Source organism: Panthera uncia, chromosome B4 (assembly GCF_023721935.1).
Source record: "Panthera uncia isolate 11264 chromosome B4, Puncia_PCG_1.0, whole genome shotgun sequence".
In the NCBI taxonomy this organism is placed as follows: Eukaryota; Metazoa; Chordata; class Mammalia; order Carnivora; family Felidae; genus Panthera; species Panthera uncia.
In genome coordinates this window covers 134351614-134377751 of record NC_064809.1, presented here as the reverse complement: position 1 = coordinate 134377751, position 26138 = coordinate 134351614, and the positions used below count along the sequence as shown (strand labels likewise).

At 58.1% G+C, this 26138-nt stretch overlaps 1 protein-coding gene across 2 annotated transcripts in view; it reads right to left on the bottom strand.

Annotated features, from left to right (window-relative positions):
* Nucleotides 1-26138, bottom strand: part of FBLN1 (fibulin 1) — an 84989-nt gene that overhangs the window by 56067 nt on the left and 2784 nt on the right. For both annotated transcript variants that reach the window (XM_049626503.1, XM_049626504.1), the window contains exons 2-5: nucleotides 12311-12416; nucleotides 6511-6646; nucleotides 4333-4504; nucleotides 88-147 (exon numbers count right to left, since the gene is read on the bottom strand). In XM_049626503.1, the coding sequence (XP_049482460.1) occupies nucleotides 88-147; nucleotides 4333-4504; nucleotides 6511-6646; nucleotides 12311-12416 (474 nt within the window). The remainder of the gene's footprint in view (nucleotides 1-87; nucleotides 148-4332; nucleotides 4505-6510; nucleotides 6647-12310; nucleotides 12417-26138) is intronic.

Genomic DNA, 26138 nt, shown 5'->3' with positions numbered 1-26138 from the left:
TTCCCAGGACGTCAGACTCCCAAGGACATGAGCGCGGACTCCCCCGCAGGCTGGATTCACGGCCCGCTGGAGGGAGCAGGGCCTCACCTCTGCAGCGGTCGTTCAGGTACGGGTCCTCCTGCTCCTCCTCAATCTCCGAAATCTTGGCTGTGGGAGAAAGAGAGGCAAATTGGGCATTTATCCAAACACAGCGTCCCGTCTTATCTCAGCAGCAACTCTGAATTCTCTACCTCCCTATAAGCATCGGGCAATCGCGCCCGTTTCATCAGTTCAGCGTTTCAACCGAGTGCTGTGGGAGCTGAGGCCATCCCAAGTACTTGCCCTATTTCAGCAAATGCAGTCACGGCCCCCAAACCGTGCACCTGGGAAAGGCTTCTTGTTAGGGCGTGAATTGTGTCTCCCCCCACTCCGCCTCACCTCGCCCAGAAGATACTATAGCTCTAACCTCCAGTACCTGTGAACGTGACCTTACTTTAGAGGAGAGTCTTTGCAGAGGATCGAGTTAAGGTGGATTAGGGTGGTCTGTGTCCTTATAAAAAGAGGAACCTGGACACAGAGACAGACACGCACCGAGGAAAAAGGATGTGAAGACACAGGCAGGAGACAGCCATCCGTGCACTGGCCAAGGAGCACCGGGGCGGCCGGGAGAGAGGCCCGCCCTGGAGCAGATTCTGCCCCGAAGCCTCAGAAGGAAGGAGCCCTCCGCCAACACCCTGCTCTGGGGCGTCTAGACTCCAGACTGTGAGACGCTACGTTTCTGTTGCTGAAGCTCCCCACCGGCCCGTCTGCGGTGCTTTGTTAGGGCAGCCCCAGGAAATGAATGTCCTTCTACAGCTTGCCTGCAAAACTCAGTTTACCGCCGGTCATCCACAGCCACTCACTGGGTTCATTCCGCAGACGGGTCTGAGCATCTGTGCTGGGGGTTGAGCACTCGGCTTAGACAAGGCCCCTGCACTCAACAGAAAATTCAACACGGCCACGGGAGACGGCGGGGTACCCTAATTTAATCGAATGGGGTGGTTTTCCACCGGTAGTTCTGGGGTAAGAGAAGAAACGGGTTAGTCCTTTCAGCTTGCGTACAGCCAAGGGCGGGGAGGATCCCTAAAGATCCTCGAAAACCAAGGCCTCCGAAGTCGAGGACCCTTCCTCAAGACCGGGTGACAGGGAACCCAACTCAATCACAAGTCAACAGCATTATGTTACAGCGCTGGGAGGGACGGGGTCGGGGGGGGGGGGGGCAAAAATCAAAGCACATCCATGGCACGATCCCGCCCGTGTGAGAGATGATGTTTTTGGGGTGATAGTGCGGTGTGGGTCTGGAGCCGACGACCAAGAAGGAATTCTTGAAGACGTCCTTGGTGCAAAAGGGCGATTAAAGCCCGGGGACAGGACCCGTGGGCAGAAAGAGCTGTCTGGGGACCATGAGGAGAGGCTGGTTATATACTATGGGGTCGGGGGAGGTAAAGTCCAGGGGAAGTTTCCAGGGACATTTTCACTGCTAAAGACTCCCAGGGCACCGGAGGCCTAGCTGTTGTCAAGCCAGGATGGTTTTTCCCTCCAGCAAAGCATCAGGGCTGAGACAGCAGGGAATCCCGCAGAAACGTGTTACTCTGCTGCCCAGTATCTGCCAAGGGGCTGCAGCCTAGAAGGAAATTGAGGTCTATCTGCCTTTGTTTCCCACATCAAGAGACACCGAAAGAGACCGCAGAAAAAACCAGGAAAGGAAATGGACCTAATGGAAACCGTATTTCCCTCTATGTCAATTTCCTCTTCCTTCTGCTTTCTGTATCTTCTAAACCACCCCCAGTGAGTGCGTAATCCACGCACGGCAGAAAAATAAACATCATTACGACCAAACGGTTTAGTAATTCCGCTATGAAATCCAATACGGCATAACTTACCTACACTAACTGCACAAAGGCGGTCTTTTCTCGGCGCTGTTAAAATACGGTAAGGGTCCCTAAGCAAACTTTTTGCTCGGCGAAGAACTGCGAAAAAGACCTTTCGAGTGCGAATCATCTCTTCTAGGTTAGGGGGCTGGGAACCTTTGCAATCTGGGGACTCTGCTCACGGGGGCATTCAGTCCAGGCCAAGGCACAGGCCGGGACGTCTGCCGGGAGGACCCGTGAAGAGCTATTTCTTCACCGTCAAGGTCTGCATGGTGTTCTGTGGGAACAAGCCCGGCCCTGACGGACCACCATTTCTGCCCCCAAACGAATCCAGAACCTGGGCGTCGCCAGCCTCAATCTCCCAGTCTGTAGAACGGGGATAATCAATATATGTCCTAGCAGTGTTCCACCCAAACCCTCCGTGGTAAAGGGACAGGGCTCTTTCCTTTGTTTTGAGCCAATCCTTTGATAACATGTAATATAAACGAATTGCCAGAAAGAACTCAAGAATGCAGACATAGAAGCCCCCGTTTAGAAATTAAATGGACATAAGTGACGCTATCGAATGCTTTAAAGTTTCTAAAAGCTTCCTCTCAACTTCTGTACTTATTTTTGTTAGAGGCCAACAGTGGTCTGTGGGCCCTCTGTGTGACCCCGTGACAGGACACAGTACGCCCGCGATCAGCGTTAGTGGAAGGGAGGAAGGTACGTCTGTGTCCGCGAGGAGGAAGGGCAGGGAGTCCTCACAGAGACTCTGGGGAAAGGCTGGGGCAAGGACGGAAGCAGATAAAAGACAGGAGAGAAAACATCTGGAGCAGCAGAAGAGCCCAGAGATCGTGATGGAAACAAGACGTAAATCGACAAAAATCCTTCCCAGAGACACGGGAGAAATGCTCGGCCAGCACGAATAGCTTGGGTTTGTTTAAAGTGAAAATGTCATCTCTGGTTCCAAGAGTCACGGAGGGAGCCAGAATGGGGTTCCAACCCTCCTTTACGAGAATCTGAAATCAGCCCCAGGGCATCCACGAGCAATCACAAAGAGAGACTGGGCCATCTGACGCAGAAGCATGAAGCCACCAAGGTCACACGGCCACAGGACGGGCAGCCTGACTAAGGGATCACAGGTACAGGTGTGCGAGCTCCTCTCACCGAAGGCCTTCCCACCCCTCACCCGCCACAGTGGGGAGGGGGTAGGGCATCCGAGTCAGGAGGAAAGGAGCCCAAAGTCAGACAGCAAGCCTGGGGCCCAGCGGACTCCTGAAAGTTTCCAGGCTTATTTCCATTATGGCCCAGGAAGCCCTGCATCAGTGGAAGAGATTATTAGACAAACAAGAAGTTTCCTGAACCATGTAACTGAGCCATGCTCCAAGGCTTGGATTCATCCGGCCTGGGACAAACGGAGGGTGGTGAATGAACAGCCGGGAGCTCCCTGGAAGCTGCTTTGGGGAGGGGGGGGGGGTCACTCGCCTCTTTGCTGAAAAAGTATCTATTAGCTGAAAGAGCCCAGGCAGGCAGCTGTGAGTGGTACCCCCGCCCGCCTCTTGTCTGCACATCACTGGCACCAGATGGAGAGAGAAAGGGCACTGGCCGGGGCGCGGGAGGCCGGCGTTCTCCCTCCCCTGTGTGTCGGCCTTGTGGCCTCGAGCATCAGGCCCTCGTCTGTGAACTGAGAGCAAGCTACCCGCCATGCTGCCTGGGCTGTTAGAAACGCAGGGAAGAACCGTGGCGATAAACGTCTGTGGAGCCAGGTGCCACACCAGACACCTCGTCCTCCCAGACAACGCAATTGTCCCCATTGCACCGATGAGTGAACTGAGGTCTGGATAAATCGGTTTACCTAAAATACACGTTAGGACAGGGACGTGAACCCAGACTTGTCAGATCCCAGATCCCAAGCCTTCGGTCCCAACTCCAGGGCAGTGGCCTCTCAGAGGAGGTGACAAACGCCAACAGTGCTCTGACAGTCAGTCTGTGCTGAGTTCAGGCGACAGCAAACGTGTGTGCTTATACTCTGCCCGTGATTGTTAATTTTCTGTGTTAACTCGGTTGGGCCACGGTACCCAGAGATTTGGTCCAACACCGGTCTCTATTTGCTGTGACGGTATTATTTAGAGGAGATTACCATTTACATCAACGGACTTTGAGTAAAACAGATCGCCCTCTGTAATGTGGGTGGGCCTCGTCTAATCAGGTGAAGACTGACCTCCTCCAAGCGAGAAGGCATTCTGCTAGCAGACGGCATTTGGACTGAAGCTGCAATATAAACTCTCCCTTGGGTCTCTGGCCTGCTGGCCCACCCTGCGGATTTCAGACCCGAGTGAGCCAATTCCTCAAAATACATTTCTCTCTCTGCATACGCATGCACGCATATTCTGTCGGCTTTATTTCTTCGGATGACCCTGACTGGTGCGCCGCCCGAAAGGGAAAAGACGGAGGAAATTACCTGCTTCTTGGAGGTCCCCAAGGTCCCCGGGGGCAAAGTCTGCGGTCTCCTGGCCCTTGACACAGCATGCCCGGAAGACCAGCCCACACTGGTAGCCGACCATGAGGGTGTACTCGCAGCTCTGGCCCTGGGCCTGGGCCGCCCTCCCCAGCAGGCAGCAATGGCAGCACCTCTGCAAACACAGAGACTCCAGGTGGAGAAGCCACACAACAGAGCAGGGCCCCCGGCCTCACCGATCCCCGTGTCCCCAGGCGGCGAGGACGCCGGCTGACGTAGCTGTCTCCTCTAAACGCTGGCACTGTGTAGAGCTCAGCGAGCCAAGCCCGGAGCACATTGCCAACCCAACCTCACAGGTCCTGGCTCTGAAAGCAGCCTTAAAGGGGTTGCACCCAGCACGTGCCCCCCAACACCAGATGTCCCCCTTCCTGCCCGGCTCCTACATCTCCGGGGGGAATTAGCTAGGACAGGGATCTGCTAAGGGTCACCCAAGGGCGCCCTGAGGCTCCACTCCTCGTGTGCGGTCGAAGGTTTCTCTGTGACGCCCAGGAAAATGCATCTGCACGCGTCTCTTCCCTTCAGAGCCCGGCAGGAAGCACACTGTGCGTTCGAGAAGCACGGGCACCTGAAGACAAGTCGTCAAGTGAGGGACAGAGTCACTGCCTGTCACCTGGACCCCGGTGTTCCTGAAAGTCACACCTGAATCCAGGGGGTTCGTTCGGCCCTTAATGTACGAAAAGCCCCGTTCCAGTCCTTATTATCCTCAGAAAGGCACAGAACTTTCCAACAGGTCCACAGCAGGAGCCAGGAGGTGGGGCTTGGCTCGAGTTTCTGCGGAGGTTGATGGGGCGTTCTACAACCCCCCCCCCCGCCAGAAAGAGGGAGGCTTCGGCTACCCCCTCCACCTTCCAGGGCATGACGAATCCTCCCCAGAAACACAAATCACTCGTCTGCCAAAGGGGCCTGTTCCCACTCCCGTTAGGATGTTCCGTGGCTTTTCCACACACACACCCCCCTTCTCTCTAGTCTGGGGACAAGGGCAGAGCTGTCTGCTGGGCAGACGGTGTCTGCAGAGCCCCTGCCCTGCCTGGGGAGGCGGCCACTGGACGCCCGAGCTCCTGGCTCCCGGGACCCCTCGACCAGACCGCCCCACCCTCACCCCTCCCGGCTCCCTCGCGCCAGAAGCTTCCGCCATGAAGGCCCACGAAGGCTGAGGGTGGGCGGAAGGGCTCTGGAGCTCCCAACTACTCCACGCCCCAATCTGTGTGAAGACAGAACCCTCAGAAAGGAGCCCCCCCCCCCCCCCCCCCCCCCAGAATCCAGATTTCGTTCCGATTCACGCTCCTCGGAGTTACTTCCTGGCCTTCCTGACTGGGAATGGGAACCCTTTCCTCCTGGAGCTGCCCCCCCCACCAGGACCCGGGACCCCGCTGACCGGGTCCAAAGCTCCCTGTGGTTGTTTTTCTCTCTCAGTGCGCGGTGAGGGAGGGACAGCCTAGTTCATTTACGGTTTTCAGGCCCGACCAGAAAGCTCTCAGGAACTGCCCCACCCCCGTGCGAAGAGGCAGATCTTTCACAGGGACAGAGGCCCTCAGGGACTGGGCCCGACCTGGGTGAAGTCACCTGCTCAGAACTCAGCCCCCCCTAGAGCCCAGTGGAGCCCACGCCCCATTCCACCTCCACAGACTCCTCCCCTGCCAGGCCACTTTGGGGTGTGGGCCACTCTGAACCTCACTTTCCTCTTCTAGGGCAGTTAGGGATGTCACTTGTTTTCAGAGACCCCGGGGTCCCGTTCTACTTCCCTGGTGGGCAGGAAAGCTTGAGGGGGCGTCCTGGGCAGGGTGGGGGGCCTGCCGTGAGCTGCAGAGAGGGCTCTGAAGGCCCTGAGCCCAGGCAGCCTCTGCTCTGATCTCTGCACTCCTGCCAGAGGCCCTGGGATGGGAGGTCCTCAGGGCAAGCCTGGGTCCCTCCACCCCGGTCTCCTCAGTGTTGTCCATGACTAAACTGAAGGGGGCGGGGGATGGGGGAGGGCCCTGAGAGGCCCCTCCCCCCTCCTGGGCTCCTCCCTCCTCCCCGCCCTGCCCTGCTCGCCAGGGCTGGAGGCCCGGGCAGATGCCGCAGGCAGGAGAGCACCCAGGCTGGGGGACAGCGGCTGCTGGCCGGCGGGGGACGGGTCCTCACCTTCACGAACGTAGCCTCGAGGCTGGCGTTGTCGCTGCGCTGCACGGCGCAGCTGTCCTGCTCGTTGGCCAGGTTGATGCCTGTGGCACAGTGGAGCTCCTCCAGCTGGCTGTGACAGCACTGTTCCCGGACCATCCTGCGGGCAGAGGCCAGGGCTCGGTGGGGGAGGGGCCCGCCGGGGGGTCCACAGGGCCTGGGAGCAGCAGCCCCTCGGGGGCGGGAGCTCTGTCACCTTCCGGTGCCTCCCGTTTCCCAACCCAGCCCCACCCACCCGCACACACACGCACACGCACACGCACACACGCCAGCAGACAGACGGTGCTCGGTAAGCACAGAATGAGAGAGGCTGGATGCAGGGTGGGGTCTGGGGGCGGAGGCAGGAGACCCCCATGTGCCGCTGGAGTCCCGGTTCATCTCCCGGCTCCGAGCCTCGCCCTGCAAAAAGCTCTCACCTAGTGACAACACCCAAACACGGGCACCCTGATCCTTCACCAGACCCCAGCACTCATCCCCGTTTTCCAGGCTCAGAGGAGACGGCTCCAGACAGGTGCAGTAGCTGGCCTCAGGCCACAGAGGGAGGACGATGGCAACAGCGACACCACGCTGCGGCGTCCCCGTCTCCCGGCCCCGCGGGGGGCCCCAGGAAGAAGCCGGAAGACGCCACGCATAAAAGGCTTGGGTGGGCAGAAGGACCCTCACCTGCCACAATGGGCTCAGGGCAGTGGGGCCTGGCCCGGAGGCGGGTAAGTGAGCAGGAGGTGTGTGTGAGTCACAGGTACGGCTCCCACCAGACGCGAAGTAACCCCGGCTTCAGCCAACGCCAGCCAGGACAGGAGGAGCCACCCACCCTGTGCGTGTCCAGAGAGAATGGGCCCAGCCCGGCCTCCTCCTGCGGCCGGCCGGCCGGGCTTCCTCTGCCCATGAGCGGCAGCCCCCCACCGCCCGCCCTTCCCCCCACCTCCACCTGCGGGGCTGGGGCTCCGCACCTGGCTTCCCATGTGCTTCCAGAACCAGCTGGGTCTCCAGGATGGGTTTGTCTAGGCTGGTGATACTACACGTTTCACTCGTGCTTTGGGTGAGTTTACAAATACTGGGCATTTCACTAAATTGTCAGGAACAGCAACCAGACAGGCACCCGTCCATCCATTCACTCAAAGATACTGGCTGGACAGAAAACAGCCTGAGAGCCTCAGGACGAGGACTGGAGGCCTCGGGGACTGTGGGTGGGGGTGTCAAAGCTGCTGTACAAAGCAGGAGGGTAGTTCCTCGAAAAATTAAAAACAGGACTATCCCGTGATCCAGCAGGATACACCCCTCCCAAAATTGAAAGCAGGCACTCAGAGAGATGTTTGCACAGTCACGTCCACGACAGCATCATTCACAACAGTCCAAAGAAGGAAGCAGCCCGAGCGTCCACCGAGGGACGGGTGAACGAAACGTGGCCCATCCGCACAGCGACACGGGATTCCGCCCCAAACGGGGAAGGAGATCCTGTCCCCTGCTACGACACGGACGGGCCTCGGGGACAGGATCCTCGGGGAAATGAGCCAGGCACAAGAGGACAAATACTGTTTGTTCCCACTTCTATGAAGAACCTGGAGTCGTCAAAAATCAGACAGAAAATACACCAGGTGCGGGGACGGAGTTTCGATCTGGAAAGACGAGAACATTCGGGGATGGCGAGTGGAGCCAGGCTGGAGGCGTGGAGCCACGTGCCTAAAATTCGTTAAGATGGTCAAAGGGGGCACCCAGGCGGCACACTCCGTTAAGCGTCCGACTCTTGATTTCAGGTCAGGTCACGATCTCGCAGCTCGTGAGTTCGAGCCCCGTGTCGGGCTCTGTGCTGACGGCGTGGAGCCTGCTTCGGATTCTCTCTCTCCCTCTCTCTCTGCCCCTCCCTTACTCGTGCTCTCTATCTCTCCCTCAAAATAAATAAAATAAACTTAAAAAAAAAAGACGGGGGGTGCCTGGGTGGCTCAGTCGGTTAAGCGGCCGACTTCGGCTCAGGTCACGATCTTAGGGTTCGTGAGTTCGAGCCCCGCGTCGAGCTCTATGCTGACAGCTCGGAGCCTGGAGCCTGTTTCGGATTCTGTGTCTCCCTCTCTCTGACCCTCCCCCGTTCATGCTCTGTCTCTCTCTGTCTCAAAAATAAATGTTAAAAAAAAAAATTAAAAAAAAAAAAAAGACGGTAAAAGTTATGCTATGTGTATTTCACTGCAAGTAAAAGAAATCTGGCTGCGTCCCTACTGTGTGCCAGGACCATGCCGAGGCTTCAGGGACGCGGGGAGGGGTGGCCTGGCGGACTAGAACAGCCTTCCGCACCGAAAAGGCTCCCGCGGCCACGGTTGCAAAGCTCTGCCCTGGTGGGGCCCGGAGCTGGGCGTCTGGAGACCCGCGTCCAGATCCCCCCCGATCCCCGCCCTGCACTCTCCCTGCCCTAGACTTGGACCAGCAACCTGACATCCCGCCCGGCTCGCTCGCTTCCCTCCGTCAAGCCCCGGCTCAAACATCCCGTTACAACATCCCACCTCATCCTGAGCTCAGAGCAGCAGTGAGGGGCAATGAGGAGGCGCTGGATGAATGAAAACTGAGAAATTTACTTAAAACCAGAAAGGTCGAATGCCACTCCCGAAGAAGAAAAATGATACGAGGCCTAAGTTACCAAGCGGCCGGTGATCTTTGGTTCCTGCATCCTTTAACTATTACTAACAAGAAGAGCCTCTTAAACCAGATTTGATTTATGACCTGCTCTCTCCCCCTCCCCTGCCTTCGCCGTCAGTGGTAATATTGAGTTTGTGAGAAAATCCCTGCTATCAGGCCTCGATGGGCTGCTGGTCAGGCCCGGCACTCAGAGCCCACGCCCGTCCCGGCACCGAACACCTGACTTTGGGCTCACAATTATCTGTCGTCTGCTGTCCTCGCCCCCTGGAACAGAAAGCATGGAGGGCTGGGGAGGGGTCGCGTTCTCCTGAGTATCCCTCACAGTGGCACTCAATGCCTGCTTCTTTTTTAAAAAAAATGTTTTTCATGTTAATTTATTTTTGAGAGAGAGACAGAGAGTGAGCAGGGGAGAGGCAGAGGGGAGTGGGGGGGACAGAGGATCCAAAGCACAGAGTTATCAGCACAGAGCCCGACACGGGGCTCAAACCCAGGACCGTGAGATCATGACCTGAGCAGAAGCTGGACGCTTTAATCGACTGAGCCACCCAGGCGCCCCTCAGTGCCTGCTTCTTGAATAAAAACCCAACTGTGTTCTTAGATGAGCGACATCTCTCTTTGAGCCACCAGCCCAGGCTCGGCCTCTGATCTCCGCAGACTACGTGGGGTTTGAACCCCAAAGGTAACCGAGCAAAGGGGAAAATGTCCAGGAGAGGCTTGGAGGGACGGCGGACAGTGACGCGGTTAGAGCCGGTCAGCTCGACAGCTAAGTACTCTCCAAGAGGCTCTGGACACACACACAGCCCGGCCCGTGAGTTCACTGGGACAAGCCAATTAGCCTCCTGGAGCTTCCGTGAAACCGCCCGTGACCGGTAAGCGGTGGCCAGGGAGGACGTCGTAATCTGCGAACGCTCGCCACCCGGCCGGAATTTCCGTAGGCCCCTGTGATACGAAGTGAGTGCCACCAGCAGGCAGTCGGGGGTCAAGGGAGCCCGGACGTGTAGCCACATTCCCCACAGAGAGAAGAAATTCCCACTCGGCCATTCCGGTGACATTCTCTGCATCTTAAGATTATCTCTACGTGCACGTTCGAAATTTACCCTTGACCAAGATGTCACAGAACAAACGCGTGCTGCATAGCGAAGAAGGTATTTTCCACGTAGTCTGGGGATTGAAGATAACTCCAGAACCTATTAAAGACTTTGGTGGCTAGAAGTCACTCATAAACGGAGCAGTGACTGAGATCCAAATTCACAAGTAGGGGCCGCCAGCTTCTGAGTTTCTCTGACCTCAGTCTCTCCGTCTGGACACCGAGAGGTTCGGCTGATGCCCTATTTTAACGTCTGTGATTTCAGTGAGCGTTGATAATAGAGGCTCCCTGTTACGAGTGGAACTGTGTCCCCCCAAATTCCACACTGACGTCCTCACCCCCAGTATCTCAAACGTGATATTGTATCTGGAGACAGGGCCTTTACGGAGGCGAGAAAGGTAAAGTTAGGTGATCCGGGTGGCCCTGATCCACTATGACTTAGGTCCTGCGAAGAAGGGGAGGTCAGGACACAGACGTGCACAGAGGGACGACCGTGTGGGGACGCAGAGGAGGACGGCCGTCTGCAGGCCCACGAGAGAGGCCTCGGGAGGAGACCGCCCTGCCCACGCCGTGATCCCGGCCTTCCGGCCTCCGGAGCTGTGAGACCATAAATGTGGGTTGTTCGAGCCCCAGAGCGTGTGGTGTTCGTCACGGCAGCCCGGGCAGACTGCAACGCTCACACTGCCTGGCTTTGTGGGGCTGGCGTCTTCCCTCCTCCTCCTGTCATCGTCCCAGTCCCAAAAGCATGGTGTCACAACCCTCCTTTTGCACGTGGGGAAACCGAGGCTCTGCGCTGGCTCAGGTTACGCAGCCAGAAATCCAGCCCAGTCCACCCAGCTTCCCAGGGCCAGGCTGCTCCTCGCTGGCTCGGTCCCCAAACACAGCGCTCGGTGCTGACCGCCCGGCTCTGCCTCGGCCCCTCCAAGCCACACTCGGGAGCCAAACTCCCAGCTCTCGCCCATCAGACGCCCGAGTGCGTGGCCTCCCCCCTCCCCGTCAATTCAAACAACCGACCGTCCTGTTTTCTCTCCCTCTGTTCGGTCCACAGCGCTCTGGACCTTTCAAGCATTTTCCCAAATCGAGATTTACGTCGCCCGGCGACGCTGGCCGATCGCGTTATGCCCGCTGCCAGCTGAGATGCAGAAGTCCAGAACGAGGGAAGGAAACTTCACTGCACCCTCCTTGGCCGCTCTCCACCCAGCCCCCCACGGCTCCGAGGGCCGCACGGAGGAAACGCGCGGCTGTCACAAGGAGGGAACGCTCTCGGGGCCTCGCCTCCCTGACATCTGCACCCTGGGCGAGCCGATCTGGGTTCGAATCCCAACGCCATCACCCACCGGCTGTGCGCAGGGGGCAGAGCTCAGGTTCCTGGGCTGTAAGCCGGGATTAACAGCGGGGTGACGTGAGGAAAACGTTCATCACACACAGCAGGGAGCAGCTCTGTACAGGCTGGCCCCTACTCTTACTGTTACCTTTCCGGTGACGATCGACATTCCAGACCTTCATGGTTTACTCGACGCTTAACGCCTGCCAAACCTTCGAGGGAGCTTGGGTTAATTTAGGGAAAAAAAGCACAGTTCGTCCAGGTTTTGGCTACTGCGTAGGGGAACAACCGTCTGCGGGAACGCTCCGCTCTGGACCGGCTCACGCGCGCTGTCGGGGTCTGAAGGCAGGCCACGCTGTGACTCGCCAGTCACGTGATCTCATCCGACCGCCCCTCCCCCCCCAAACAGACCCCCTTTTTGTTAGGAGGAAACTGACTTGGCCACAGTGCCCAGCGGTGGCAGAGAGAACAGCCACCCCAGCGAAGCTCTCTTTGCTCTGCAGCCCAGCGAAGGGGAGAGACTCCCGGGCCGCCCCAGGGAGGGGGAGCCCCGTCCCGTGCGGGGACGTGGGAGCACAGAGGAAGGAGGCGGGGGTCATCCACCACGCCCCCCCACAGCCTGGGCGGATCTGGGCCTGCACGCCAGACTCTGCCAGGGGTCCCGGCACACCCGGCTTCCTGCTAGAGGAACACCGTTCTGGTAAAACGGCCGTCACTGGCAAACGTACCTGCATTCCTTGGATTCCGAGGCATAAGGCAGTGAGCAGTCCCTGTGCTGTGTGGCCATTTGATGTCCGTCTGCACAGCAAGCCTCCATGAGGGTGTCTGCGGCCACTGTGCGGGAAGAGAGCAGGGCGCCTGGTGAGGGGGCCGGCTCACCACTCACCCACGCGAGGTCCCCTTGGACAGGCGCCCCCTACCCCACTTCCTCAGGCATCCACGGCAGGTGAGGCCGGACCGGACGGCCCCGCACACATCCTCGGACGCTCCACAACGTGAACTTTGAACCCACTGGGTCCTGGGCTGGAATCCACGCCGGCTCCTTCCTGGGAAAGCCTAACGCCTTAACCAGTACCTTAACCGGTACCTTCCGCATCCAGTTCTGATGGGGCTGCGGCTCAGCACCCAGGATCCACACCCACTTGGGCTGAATCCCTGCTCCGGCCACACAACAGAAACTCGGATGCGGACCCTGCCCAGACGGGTCGGGAGGGCAACCAAGGCAGGGACGTGAGCACGCGCCGTGCAGCCCGGCAGCGAGGGTGTCCAGGCACCGGAAACCGGACTCTTAGAGGGTCAGAAATGGGGGCGGCCTGGAGGCTCCCGGCAGCGCTGATGAGACAACCCAGGGAGCCTCCCCTGCTGAGCGGAGGGCAGACTCCAGGGAGGACTGTGGCATACACAGACTCGGAGGGCAGAACGGAAACGGGGGCCTCCCACGCCACGAGCCCACCCGGGTGAGAAGAAAAGAGCCAACATTTCTAGGCCAGCTTCTGGGAGCCACGTCCGGGCGCTCTCGGTTAATTTCTGTAGCAACTTGTTGGCGAGGTGGCAGTCCTCGTGATACAGCGGCTGACCGCTCCTGCCCTTGATCTGCATGAGACGGGCGTCTCCGCTCACCCGAAGGACAGGAGGAGGGCTCCCCAAGGACAGAAGGTTCAGCAGCCGGCCCACGCATGCCCTCACAGCTGGACAACGGCCCTCCGGTCCCCAGCCTGGCTCTCGGCCTCACCCCAGACGGCTGCCCCAATGAGCCTCGTGCCTTGGGGGAAGGAGAGGGCCCCCCCCAAGGCAGGAGCAGCTGGGTACCGAGATGCCCTCAGCCTAGAAGACTCGTGTGGCCGGGAGCATTAGCACCAAAAGCCTCTGTCTGCGGCCTGAGTGCAGGATCACGCTGTGCAGGACGTTGCAAAACTGGCTTTACAAAACCCCACGTTTTCTCACTGATGGCTTTCCAGCACCCAACGGGGTAAATCCCACCGGGCCTGGCAGCGTTTCGAGGCACCAGCAGCCACGGGTGTCCCATTGGAGTTCATTATTCTTCCAAGGCCGGGCCCTCGGGGCGGCCCCAGAAGGGAGGCTCACTCTTGGGCTTAGCAGGAGGCCGAGAGTTCCTAAAACACCAGCTTTGACAACCGGCCGTCAACCAGCACAAACACCTGTGCAGTCAGACTGGGCGGGGCACACGCTGCCCTTGAAGGCCCTCCAGGCTGGCAGAGAAACTGCCGTCGAGCACCAAGAGTAGCCCTTCCAGAAACATCCCGGGAGACTTAGTGCACGGCCGGCCCTTTCCTGTGGCCAGGAGGACGAGGGGTGTCACCTGGGACCGAGTCAGGGCTACCCCTCCGCCGGGGCTTCCAGGGACCCCTGGGCTGCTCTTCACAAGGAGGGAGGTACCCCGTCCCGGCCCCACCCCCATGGGGCCGTGGGGGGGGGGGGGGGGAGTCCAAGGTGGTTTGGGTGAGAGTGACAATCCACCCAGCCTGGCCTGGGTGCCCCCCTGCTCACAGCCCACCCCCTGTCCAGGGAGCACACCTCACTGTTCCAACATTTCCGACGGCCTTGCCCTCCCAGCCACAGAGGTCTTACAAGCTGGGCCATCCCTTTTCCTCACGTTCCTCGGCACAAAGCTGGCAAGCAGCAGCTACAGAGCCGAGCGGAAAAAGCATGCGCTCTGGGGTCACAGCCCCAATCCCGACTCCAGCGCTTTCTTGCTCTGTGACCCCAGGCAGGTGGCTTTCCCTCTCTGAGCCAAAGCTCCAACGGTAAAAACAGGGCTCGAAATAACCTTTGCAGAGATGCTGAGCGAGTGCGTTTATAAAGTTCTGAGCACACAGTGAGCTCTCAGAAAACAGCGCTTGATTATGTGTTTTTATTTTTTTTAACATTTATTTTTGAGAGAGAGAGAGAGAGAGAGAGAGACAGAGCACGAGTCGGGGAGGGGCAGAGAGAGAGAGACACAGAATCCAAAGCAGGCTCCAGGCCCTGAGCTGTCAGCACAGAGCCTGACATGGGGCTCGAATCCATGAGCTGTGAGATCATGACCTGAACCGAAGTCAGAAACTTAACCAACCGAGCCACCCAGACGCCGCTTGATTATGTGTTAAAGAAACAAAGGGGGTATGCTTGCCATGGCCCATGAGAAATGGGGAACCATGGCCCTGTGTGGGTGTGTGGAAGCCCCTAGGGATGAGCAGTGGCCCCAAGGCCTCCCTCGGACTCTGAGAAAGGCAAGCCCAGTTAAAGCTTAGACTCCCACAGCCAGCTCAGCAGGGCGAGAACTTTGTGCCCGGGGCTGTGGAAACATTTGGAAATGATTCTCCCTGGGGAACCTGAGCACTTTGAACCTTATTCTCAGCAGGACAATAAAATGTTAAGTCCTCCGCTCCGTTCAGAAATCTGGAATGTCCCTGGAATGCTTGAAGCAGCCACAAGGCTGGGACTTGTGCAAGGCAGAGCCGTCTGGGGGCTGGGTCCCGGGTTTGGGGAGCGGGCGGGGGGGGGGGGAATGAGCAGGCAGCCAGGTGGGAGCCCCACGGCCATCTGGGGCCAGCTCATCCCCCTTGGGCGTGAGGCACCCCATCAGCCTCGCGCACGGCCCCATCAGCTTAGCCGTGGAGAGCCCACCAGGGTCCACAGCCAGCCGGACAGTGATGAGGCAGAGGCACAGGGAACAGACCAGGGCAGGGCATCACGGCCCCCATCGTAATAATCAGCCTGACACCAAGTAAGCCTCTTTGCATTCAGCATCTCTCTCCCCCTTGACCCCTCAAGCCCTCTTTCTATGCCATCATGCAGGCCACACGGCATCACACTGTAGAGCAGAAAAGGCAACTTTCCCAACCTGTTCCCCCTCTCTTCACTTCCGGTATTTTACACTCAGGAACAAACAGCTCTGGGTTGAACATCTTTGTTCATAAACGTTTATTCCTCAAGTCCTGAGCATTGACTTAGGCCAGAACAGCCAAAGGAGAGGAGCTGGATCAGGGGGAAGGCATTCTTGGGCAATCACAGCGGATTGCCGTCCCAAGAAACACCCAGCCCCACCAACCATGTGGCTGGAGCACAGTGACCAGGGACATGTTTGCAGCCAGCACCTGTGGCCGATGGGTGGCCTGCTAGAGCAGAGCCAACTGGCCAAAGTTCATGGGCTTCTGGTGAAGGCTGAGGTAGTGAGCTGGGGATGAGCTGAGAGCTGCAGCTTAAAGTTGGAGGGACCTGAGGGAGAATGCCGGTCGCTGTATTTATCATGCTCCTTTGGGGTGGGGCAGTGCAGAGGGAAGGAAGGGTTCAGCATCAGGCAGAGCTGGGTTTGAGCCCCGGGCCTCACTCTGCAGCTCACCATCCCTGGGCGAATTCTTGAAGCCATCTGCACCCAGGTCTGTGTCCCAATCTGTGAAATGGGGCACGGACCACTGAATCACAGGGTTCTTGTGGGCGCCTGGCACACGGAAGGCAGCCAGGGAATTCCCTACTTCTGTTCCTCAACCATCCCCATTCACCACTGTCTTTAAACCGTTTGCTGTGGGTACTCTGCCACCGAACTGTCACATCAGCAGCTGCAGGTATGGAACCCGGATTCCAAACATAATTACACACGGAAGAAGCCAAATGGAGTTAGGTCACCTAACAGTGACGTGGACATAAATGCTAAGGTGTCCTCGTCCCCACCTGGAACACACCTCACTCTCCCAACACCAGTGGGTGGCCAGCTCCGCACTCTGAATGAGTGTCACTCAAAATCCCTGATGTTTCCCTGCCAACCTCTCATTTCATTGCTCGTTGGTCTGGGCTCTGACCCCTCTAGGCTCTGGCCCTTCTCTGTTTCGCCCTGTCACCTGCTCGCCTCCAGACATCACCCAGTTCTGTTGGGGTGTCACTCAAGACCGTGCCCCCTCCCCCATCACTGCCATTACCACTGGTGCCGCACACTCACTGGGCACCTACTATGTGCCAGGTACAACACGGGCGCTTCCTTGATTCCCCCAAGGACCCAGGGAGGCCAGTTCATTAGGGTCCCCGTTTTGCAGATCAGAAAATTCCAGCTCAGAGAGGTCAAGTGACCAGCTCGAGGTCACACAGCCAGAGGGACAAAGTCAGGCACCAGGTTTGGTTTTGACAGCCTCCAGAGCTAGGCTCGTCTGCCCCTGGTGAATTAAAAACTCCTCTGGGGCAAGGATCGCATTCTTCTCCTCTCAGTGACCCTGAACCACCCGCCCATGCCCGGCACAAACAGCGAGCGAGGCTCAGGAAGTTGAGCAGGACACAATGGCCACAGGCATCTTCACCGGGGGCCTGATGGGCAAGACGACCTTGAAGTATAGGGTTTGCTGCAAACACGCCTCTTCAGGGGGAGGGAATGATCCCAAAGGACAACGCTCGATTGGAGCCGACTTCCGCAAAGGGCCAGGCTGCTGAGAATTTAAGCAAGAGCCCGGGACCTGCTGGGGCATCGGTCTGAGACTCAGAACTGCCACTCTCTTGGCCTTAGAGACGGTTACCCCCAACCCGTCGGAGGGAAGCGGAGCTGTGGGGAAAGGAGGTGGGGCGAGGGGGACACCCTGAAGAATGTTCCGGCGTCACGGCTCAAGATGTCAACAAAGATACCGTCTGCAGTAGGCCTGTCTCTAAAAGACAGGTGTATCCTGTCCAAGAAAAGGTCTGTTGTGAACTTATGTTCTGAAACAAATAAAGCCTCCCGGCTCCTCCCAAGCATCTCCTTTCGGTGGGGCAGGGCCAGGCTCTCCAAAGCACAAAGCCAATACCACTCCCACCCCCGGACACACGTCTTCCAAGAAACGTCCCAACTGGAAAGGGACGCACGGTCTTTGCTGTTTTCATACGTGTCCCCTTTGTAGTGAACAAGCGTTACTCTGGTGGTGAAAAATCACTTTGGGTCAGAAAGAGAGGCGGCCCGGGGCGCCTGGGTGGCGCAGTCGGTTAAGCGTCCGACTTCAGCCAGGTCACGATCTCGCGGTCCGTGAGTTCGAGCCCCGCGACGATCTCGCGGTCCGTGAGTTCGAGCCCCGCGTCAGGCTCTGGGCTGACGGCTCGGAGCCTGGAGCCTGTTTCCGATTCTGTGTCTCCCTCTCTCTCTGACCCTCTCCCGTTCATGCTCTGTCTCTCTCTGTCCCAAAAATCAATAAAAAACGTCGAAAAAAAATTAAAAAAAAAAAAAAAAAAAAGAAAGAGAGGCGGCCCAGGGAAAGAGTACCAGGCAGGGAGCCCGGGCTGGTGTCCCTGCTTTGTCCCTGGTGTGCACGAGGGGAATTACAGTCACTACAAATGTTTGCCGTAACCCAGACAGAGAGTACGGAAAACCACTGCCTATGGTGCTTCCGTCCTAAAGACCCCAACGTGCTGTCCCACTAAAACCACGTGGAGTAGGACAGTGAACCACCCGGGGCCCCCCCCAACCTTGCCCTTCCTCGTTCCTATAGAACAATGGCCGTGCGTGCATCCTTGGGTTAAAATGAACTTGAACACCCCGCACGACTGTTGTCTTTAAAAAAAAAGCTGACCATCTAAGAGTGAACTAAACGCTTCATTTAAAATGCTGTGGTCGAAGACGACATCCTCAGTGAAATAAGCCAGTCGCAGAAGGATAAATAAACGCTGTCTGATTCCACTTAAGAGGTCCCGAAGGGAGCCGCATTCACACAGACGGAAAGTAGATGGGGAGTTCGTGCTTCTCGGGGACAGGGCCTCAGTTTGGGGAAAGGAAAGAGCTCTGGAGATAGCTGGTGGCACAACAGTGTGAAGGTTCTTAACTCCCGACTGTGCACTTAGAAACGGTTCAAATGGTTAACGTTATGTGTATTTCATCACAATGGAAAAAACACATTAAAGAAAACTGAGTGGGGGGGTGCCTGGGGGGGCTCAGTAGGTTAAGCCTCCAACTTCGGCTCAGGTCCTGATCTCACGGTTCTTGAGTTCGAGCCCCACATCGGGCTCCCTGCTGTCAGCGTGGAGCCTGCTCCAGACCCTCTGTGTCTGTCTGTCTGTCTGTCTCTCTGCCCTTTCCCCACTCAGGCGCACACTCTCTTTCTCTTAAAAATAAACAAACGTTAAAAAAAATTTTTAATTGAGTGTTTGTGTGGCATTTTGTATCACCCTTCAACAGAAGAGGAGTTGGGTGTTCTGCTGATTAACTCACTTGCCTCTTTCAATTGATGTTGTGGTTTGTTTGTTTTTTTAATGTTTATTTATTTTAGAGGGACAGGGAGACAGAGTAGGAGCGGGCGAGGGGCAGAGAGAGAGGGGGCGGGCACAGAATCCGAAGACAGGCTCCAGGCTCCGAGCTGTCAGCACACAGCCCGACGCGGGGCTCGAACCCACGAACCGCGAGATCGTGACCTGAGCCCAAGTCGGACGCTCAACCGACTCAGCCACCCAGATGCCCCCAACAATCGGTGTTGTTTTACTGCATGAATGTGAAGACCGTAGCAAGGATTAATTCGGTAAACCGTGTCTTAGAACATCCTCTCATGCAGGTTGGTGGTGAATACGTTGTACGCAGCAAGCCAGGTGACCTCCAACAGAACAAGTGAAATGTTAAGTAACGAAGGAAAGCAGAGGGTGGCACTCACTCCCCGGCCCAGGCAAGAGCCAAGGGAAGGCTTCCAGAGGTGACAAGGCGGCCGTCCTTCCGTCATCGCTTCCCCAACCACACAGGGAAGAATTCAGCATCGTCAGTGGAGGGGGGGGGGGGATCCCCAGCTCCGCGCTGACACAGGACGCACAGCTGGGCATCAGGTCACAGAAATCCCACGTGGAGACCCCACCACGCCCGAACGGCCCTCAGCAACCTGGGACAAATGAGGACACTTCTGCCTCTTCCATCCCTAACTTCTGGGAGCGGTGCCAGTTAGCGATGCCCGCCCGTGCCCGCTGCCCGGCTGGAGGGGCTCTTAGGAGAGAAGCGGGGCCTCGGGCAGCCTGCAGTCTTCTCGCTCAGATCGCTTCCCTCCCTTCAGAGAGGAAGCTTCGATAGAGCACAGTTAATCTCCGGTTCCTGTACTCTGCGTGAAGTGGATCCACCAAGCATAATATAAACCAAGCAAAACCTCTCTTGCAAAATCTTCTTGGCTTTGGACTCGGGCATCCCAAGGGAAGGCGAGAGACGTTGTGGGTTAAAACCGCCCAGCCCCGGGGGAACCCGGGGAGGCTCGGTCGATCAGGTGCCCGCTCTCGGTTTGGGCTCAGGCCCTGATCTCACGGTTTTGCGAGCTCGACCCCACGTCGGGCTCCGCGCTGGCGGTGTCTGGGATTCCCTCTGCCTCTCCCTCTGCCCCCCCGCCCTGCTGGCTCTGTGGCTCTCAAAAATAAACTGCCTGGCCCCAAATCTGCCCTCCACCTCACTGAGCCCCCTTATCTCCATCCATCAAACGGGGCGGTAACTGTGTAGGGCTGGGAAGAACAATGTGCTCATTCGGGCAAAATGCTTACGTCGGTGCCCGTCCACAGAAAGAACCCTCCCAATCGGGCAGCCACAGAAAGCACCGCACCGCTAGGGAGAGGGCATCCTTCTTGACGGGAATCACACGCTCCCCTAGACTGACACGTCGCCAGAGGACCGCCACCCCGCCCCCCCTGCCCTCGGGAAAGAGACGCCCCCGCCGGAAGTCCCTGGTGAGCAGGTGGACAGAGACCGCCTGGTTCACGGGCAGCGGATGCCATCTGTCCGCTGAGACAGCCGCTAAAACCAAACCCCTTCCAGGCGAATTACGCCTTCGTGAAGGCTGCAGTGTGGACTGTGAAACGTGGTGGTTCTGAACCCGTGGTGCAGAGGAGTACGCGTTCTTGTCGAGGGGTAGAGAGACAGACACACGTTCTCTCCAACACGGCAGATGCCGGCCGGCAGTCAGAGGGGTTCCGGGGTGCTCCTTGGATGGAAGCTTCCAGAATGCCAGCCAGCCACCAGGGGCTCCGGCCGATGCCTGACTGGCCTGTGAGCTGTCCTAAGCCCTGCACACATTCAAAAGAGCCCCTCTGTGGCCCACTCCGTCGGCGGACCGTGCGACGCTCGACGTGGGCTGGGAGCCCGAGCCCCACGCTGGGGGTAGAGAGGACTTAAAAATAAAATCGTGTTTAAAAAGCCCCTCTCATGACCCTTCCACGTGCAGGCTTCTGGCTTGGGGCAGGGGATTCCTGAGGTGAAAAGACAGGACCCCGTCCTCAAGGAGGTGGCCCAGGGAGGCACCAGGCAATTGTCACTGGGGTCTGGTGTACAGACCCTTGCAGGTCTGGGATAGGGACAGAACCATCCCCCCTTCAAGGGCACCCGGCCTCCCAGGAGGAAGCAGGGCGTGCCCGGGTCTGCTTTCACGCCTCCACACAAGAGCCGCCCGTGCCTCAACCTCCCCCCCCCCCCGCCCCAACCCTCCACCAGCACCTGCCACGAAGCATCTCCCAGATCTCTCCCTCAGGGCAGGAGCCTCCTCCCGCCAAGGCCAGCGGACACGTGGGCTAGCCTCACCTCCCGACATCTCTGTAGCATCCCACCCTGCGGGGACCCCTCTCTCCCGCTTCTGCTCTGAACTCTCAGGCCACCTGTCATGTGTCGTCTGCACCTGGCCTTTGGAAGCTGGAAGCCGGGTGGTGCCAGGCACACTCCCTTCCGACAGCCAGTTCATCCACACCCACGCCAGTCCAGAGGCCCTTTCCTCCAGAAGTCTTCCCTCACTGACCCCCTCCACACACACACACACACACACACACGCACACGCGCACACGCACACAGCAGTTCCACGGCCTCTTTGCACCCTGAGCTTCCTGGCACTTAGCACAAATAATTAACTGCACTGTGTACTTAGTGTCATGAGGGCTGGGTCCCTGTACCTTGCCCCACGCGGCCTCAGAGCACTCAACACATTCCGGTGAAAGAATGATCTCATGCGATCCTAGCCACTCTAGGAAGCAGGGGGTCAGGGAGAGATTAAGCAAGTGGCCCGAGGCCGAAGAGCAAACATCGAGGTGGCCTTGGAGCCTGGCTCGGACTCTAAAGCTGACCCCCCCTCCCCCCCGCAATAACACACTGAAGGAAATTGGCTTCCTCCCAAAGCCGGACTTAGAAAAATCCAGACTTCTCAGCCAGAAAGATACATGAGGGGGTTCCGTGTCCCGCTTACGAACGCGATTTGAGGGCCGTGCTCCCAGGTTTCAATCCTGGTGGGGCCGCTGTGTGCCCGCAGGCGCGCTGCTTGACCTCTCTGAGCCTTGGTGGCCTCACCCGCACTCACGGAGAATGGGGGATAAAAACAGGAGTGGTTGCAGAGAGAAGTCTGATGTCCAAATAGGAGGCGTACGTAGGCAGCAAAAATCCTGGCACGTTTTACTCCAGCAGGTGACACGATCCAAAAGGAAACACAGGTTCAAGAAAAATACCGGCTCGGGGCGTCTGGGTGGCTCAGTCGGTTAAGCGTCCGACTCTTGATTTCAGCTCAGGTCATGATCTCATGGTTTGTGGGGATCGAGCCCTGAGCTTGGAGCTTGCTTGGGATTCTCTCTCCCTCTCTCTCTGCCCCTCCCCTGCTCACGCTCTCTCTCCTCTCTCTCTATATATAAATAAACAAATAAATAAATAGAAAGAAAATACTGGCTCACCCCATTAGCATAAAAATGCTCCCGTCTCGAAACCAGTCCTGGCAAGATCCCAGCCACCACCCAGGTTTCTGGAAGCCCCCAAGCAGGTACACTTCCCCCTCAACGTGCCGGGCAGAGCTCAGTCCCGTGACCCCTCGCGCCCCCGCCCCGGCCATCCCCCTGGGTGGTCTCCTGTCGCCTCATCCTATGGGCTGAGACCCCCACATGTCTGCCTGTAGCCTGATCTCGCCCGCAAACCCCGGCTCCCCAGATGTCAGACGGGACGCTTAGAGTGCCCACACAGAACTTGCACTCTTCCCCACCCCGTCCAGCCCCCCACCCGTCCAGCTGCTCGCGCCACAATAACGGGGTCGCCTGAATCATCCCTTGGCCCTCACCCTCTACCTCCCATCGCACGGCAAGTCCTGTCCACTCCAGCTCTACCTCTATCCACTTCCCAGCGGCCCCCCGACTGCCACTCTGCCCAGGGTACCTCTAGCCCTGGACCCTGCACAAGCGTCCACACTGGCTCATGCCGCCTCTCCCCAGATGCCATGCAGCAGTCCAGAGTGACTTCTAGAAACCTAAGCCAAATAACCTCACTCCTCTGCTTAACGTCCTCCGGCGGCTTCCCAGTGAACTTTGGATAAAACCCAGTCTGCGCCCCGATTTTTAAAGCCCTCCCGCCTCAGCTGCCCTCTGCCTCTTCCCCAGAGGCACACACTCCCTTCTGGTCCCTCCAATACACCTCGTCCCACCTGGGGCCTGGGACCAGCTGTTCCTTTTACCCAAAAGCTCTCCCCAGATCTTTCCACAGACGGCTCCTCGCCACTCACGCCTCAGCTAGGTATCCCCTCCCCTCTCTGCCCACTTGAGAGCCACCCGGGGCTGCTGTCACCGTCATGACACGTCATGGTCACTATGGCACTGATTCCTACTGACACATCCTCGTCAGGGCACCTATTCCTGTGTTTGCTGTTAGCAGGTGCAGTGGCCCCTGAAAAGATACATCCACGTCCTGACCCTGGAATGCGACCTTATTTGGAATCAGGGTCTTTGCAGGTGCAATTAAGGATCTCAAGATGAGATCCTCCTGGATCACCCAGCTGAGCTCTAAATCCCAAGACAAGTGTCCTTGGAAGAGAAACACAGAAGGAAAAGGCAGTGTGAAGACAGAGGCAGCCACGAGCCCAGGAGCACCAAGAGCCCCCAGGAGCTGGGAGACGCAAGGACGGACCCTTTCCCAGAGCCTCTGAGGGGACTGAAGTTCTACAGACCCCGCGATACCTGACTTCTGGCCGCCAGGACGGTGCGAGGACACATCTCTGTTGTCTTAAGCTGCTCAGTTTGCAGCAATTTGGTCCCGGGCCGCAGAAGACTCACAGGGCACGCAGCTCCGCGTCCCCAGGGCCTCGTGCTTGCTGAGTACGTGACAAACTGACAAATGATGGGCTCATGACAAATAGCTCCTCAGGGCTCCGGCCAGGCCCATAAGGGATGGATGCTTGGGAAACGTTTGCTCAATAGAACTGAGAAGCAGCCTGTGAATGACCCTTTCCACCTACTTCCTCTCTCTGGGCCTCAGTTTCCCCCACCTATACGAAGAGCGGACCAGCTGATCTGTGGCTTCCGTGTCCTGACAGGCAAACCACTCCTTCCCAAATTCTCAAGTGCCCATCATAAAACCTGGGCCCCATCGGACCCCAAGGCTGGTTCTTTGGTTCCTACATCTTTGCTCCCATCAGGGGGTGTAGGGATCCTGGAGGGCCCGGACCCCCATCCGTGTGGCGTCGGTGCAGCTAAGAACACACATCACAGACCCTCCACTTGGAGAAAGAAAGGCTCTGGGGCCCCCGCCCTCAGGAGCAGTAGGGGAGGGGGGCTTGGTGGTTGGGTCCCCCAGGAAGCCAGCAACAGGGTGGGCAGGAACCCAGTGTCCCCGCTCCCAGCGTTGGCCACGTCAGCACGGCCCTCTGGCAGGATCACTTGGCAAGGCTGGGGGCAGATTAAGCAGGAACATGACCTAAACAATTTCCAGGGCCGTCTTCTCCAGATCCCGGGCCCGCCCTGTTGTGTCTGGAACCCAGGTCCAGCCAAGGACATTTTGCTTTATAAAGGTGCCAGGAAAGGGGCAACTTCATACCCTGTGGACAGTTCTAGACCTCACCCAGGGTCCTGTGGTCAGAGGCATCTGCCCCTGCGTGCACCGTCTCCCCTCCACCCCCACAGCACTGCCTACGGCAGGTTCCTTGAGGGGTCCCTGAACCCCACCCCCAGATGGCAGCAGGGAGGGCCTGACTTGGGCCACACCCAAGGGAGAGGCAGGGCCAAGGCCGGGCCCTGGGCTGGGTACCCGAGCAAACGGCCCTCCGGCACCACGGCCATGGCCTCCCCAGTACACGACAGGCCTGTCCACGGATCTGAAACAAGACAGATGCCGTCACCTTGGGGATCACTTCCTGCCAAGCCAGCCACGAGCCCCTCGAGGGCCCTGTGGTCCCCCGTGCATGTCAAACGCATGTTCCTCCTCAGGACACGCGTGCAGCAATCGCTAATGGGACTCGAGCGCTGTCCTACCTGCTCTTCCCCTCGTTAAATTTAAGGTCAGGAGCATGTTGTGCTGTGACCTGGCCTTCTATTTACTGCTGTGCTTCCCAGGCAAGTTACTTAACTGCTCTGGGCCTTGGTATATATGTCTGTAAAATGAAAACAATAATAGTACCCTCTTCATAGGGTTGTTGAGAGGATTAAATTAGTGGCTAAATGTAAACTATGCCACTTACAGTCATTTCCTAGAGCAGAGCGTGTACTCATTCCAGATTTATGGAAACAGAAGTACAGAGGGCATGGGACTGGTCACTTTCAGAACCGGGACCGGTCTCCCAACCTCCTTCGAGGGCTGGCTCCCACCACGTAGGGCCTCGTGATAACACACAGGCACCTGGCTCCCTCCTGACCCAGAGTCAGGTGAGGACCCGCCTGAGGGCCAAGGGGGCAGGCCCAGCGGGCACCGACCCAGCCCCTGGTCCTGCCTTCCCCTGGTCCTGCCTTCCCGAGGCTCCCAGCCACACCCTCTCATCTCCAAGCTCCCTCCAGGCTGAAGCGTCTCCGATCCCAGGGAAGCTGACATAATGGCTGTCCCCATTTGGTTATGTGGTCACATCTGGGATCATTACAAGGAGACTGGAACCGTGCAGCGCCTGCAAAGGCATCTATTAGTCAAACTGTTATAATCGGATGTTCTGCAAAGTAGGGTCTTTTATTGCAGATAAAATACACCGGCGGGGGGATTGTGCGCGCCCTTAGAACTGGCTCCGTAAAGCTTCGCCTGCACGGCTGCCCCACCCGACGCACCCATGGCTCAGGGCCCTGCCATCAAAGGAACTAACTGGAGGGAAGAGGGGACACGTCCACGTCCTCTCTCGCCTCCCGGGCCTCTGCCCATGCTGCTCCCTCTGCCTGAACACCACCCTCCCCGACCTTTCCAGAAACCCAGCCAGCTCCTCCCACACCCCACCTTGCATGCTGCATCCTCGTGGGGGGGGGGGGGGTCCTCCCTGACTCTCTGCCTGTCGGGGTTGGTTTGAAATGGACTGTTGGCTCTTCAGGCTCTCCTGGGGGGTGGGGACCCCATGGGCAGAAAGGCCAGGCCTCTCTTCTTCCTCACCGTGTCCCCAAGATTCAGAACAGCGTCTGGCACAGAGTCGACACCTAGTGCCCCGACTGATTGCCCGGGGAGCTCAGCTGACGCCGCTCTGCCTGACCTTCCCCGACACGGCTCTGGCCCTCGACAGCTGCCGGTTCAGAGGCCCTTCTGGGAAAATGAGTAGGACTTTCAGAGCATTCTTGGGGACAAGGACACTGGCTTACCCTGGGGAGGGGGCAACACAAATGATAGGTCATAGTAATCCAGCTACCTTGGCAGGCCTCGCCCCCCCCCCCCCCCCCCCCCCCCCCCCCCCCCCCCCCCCC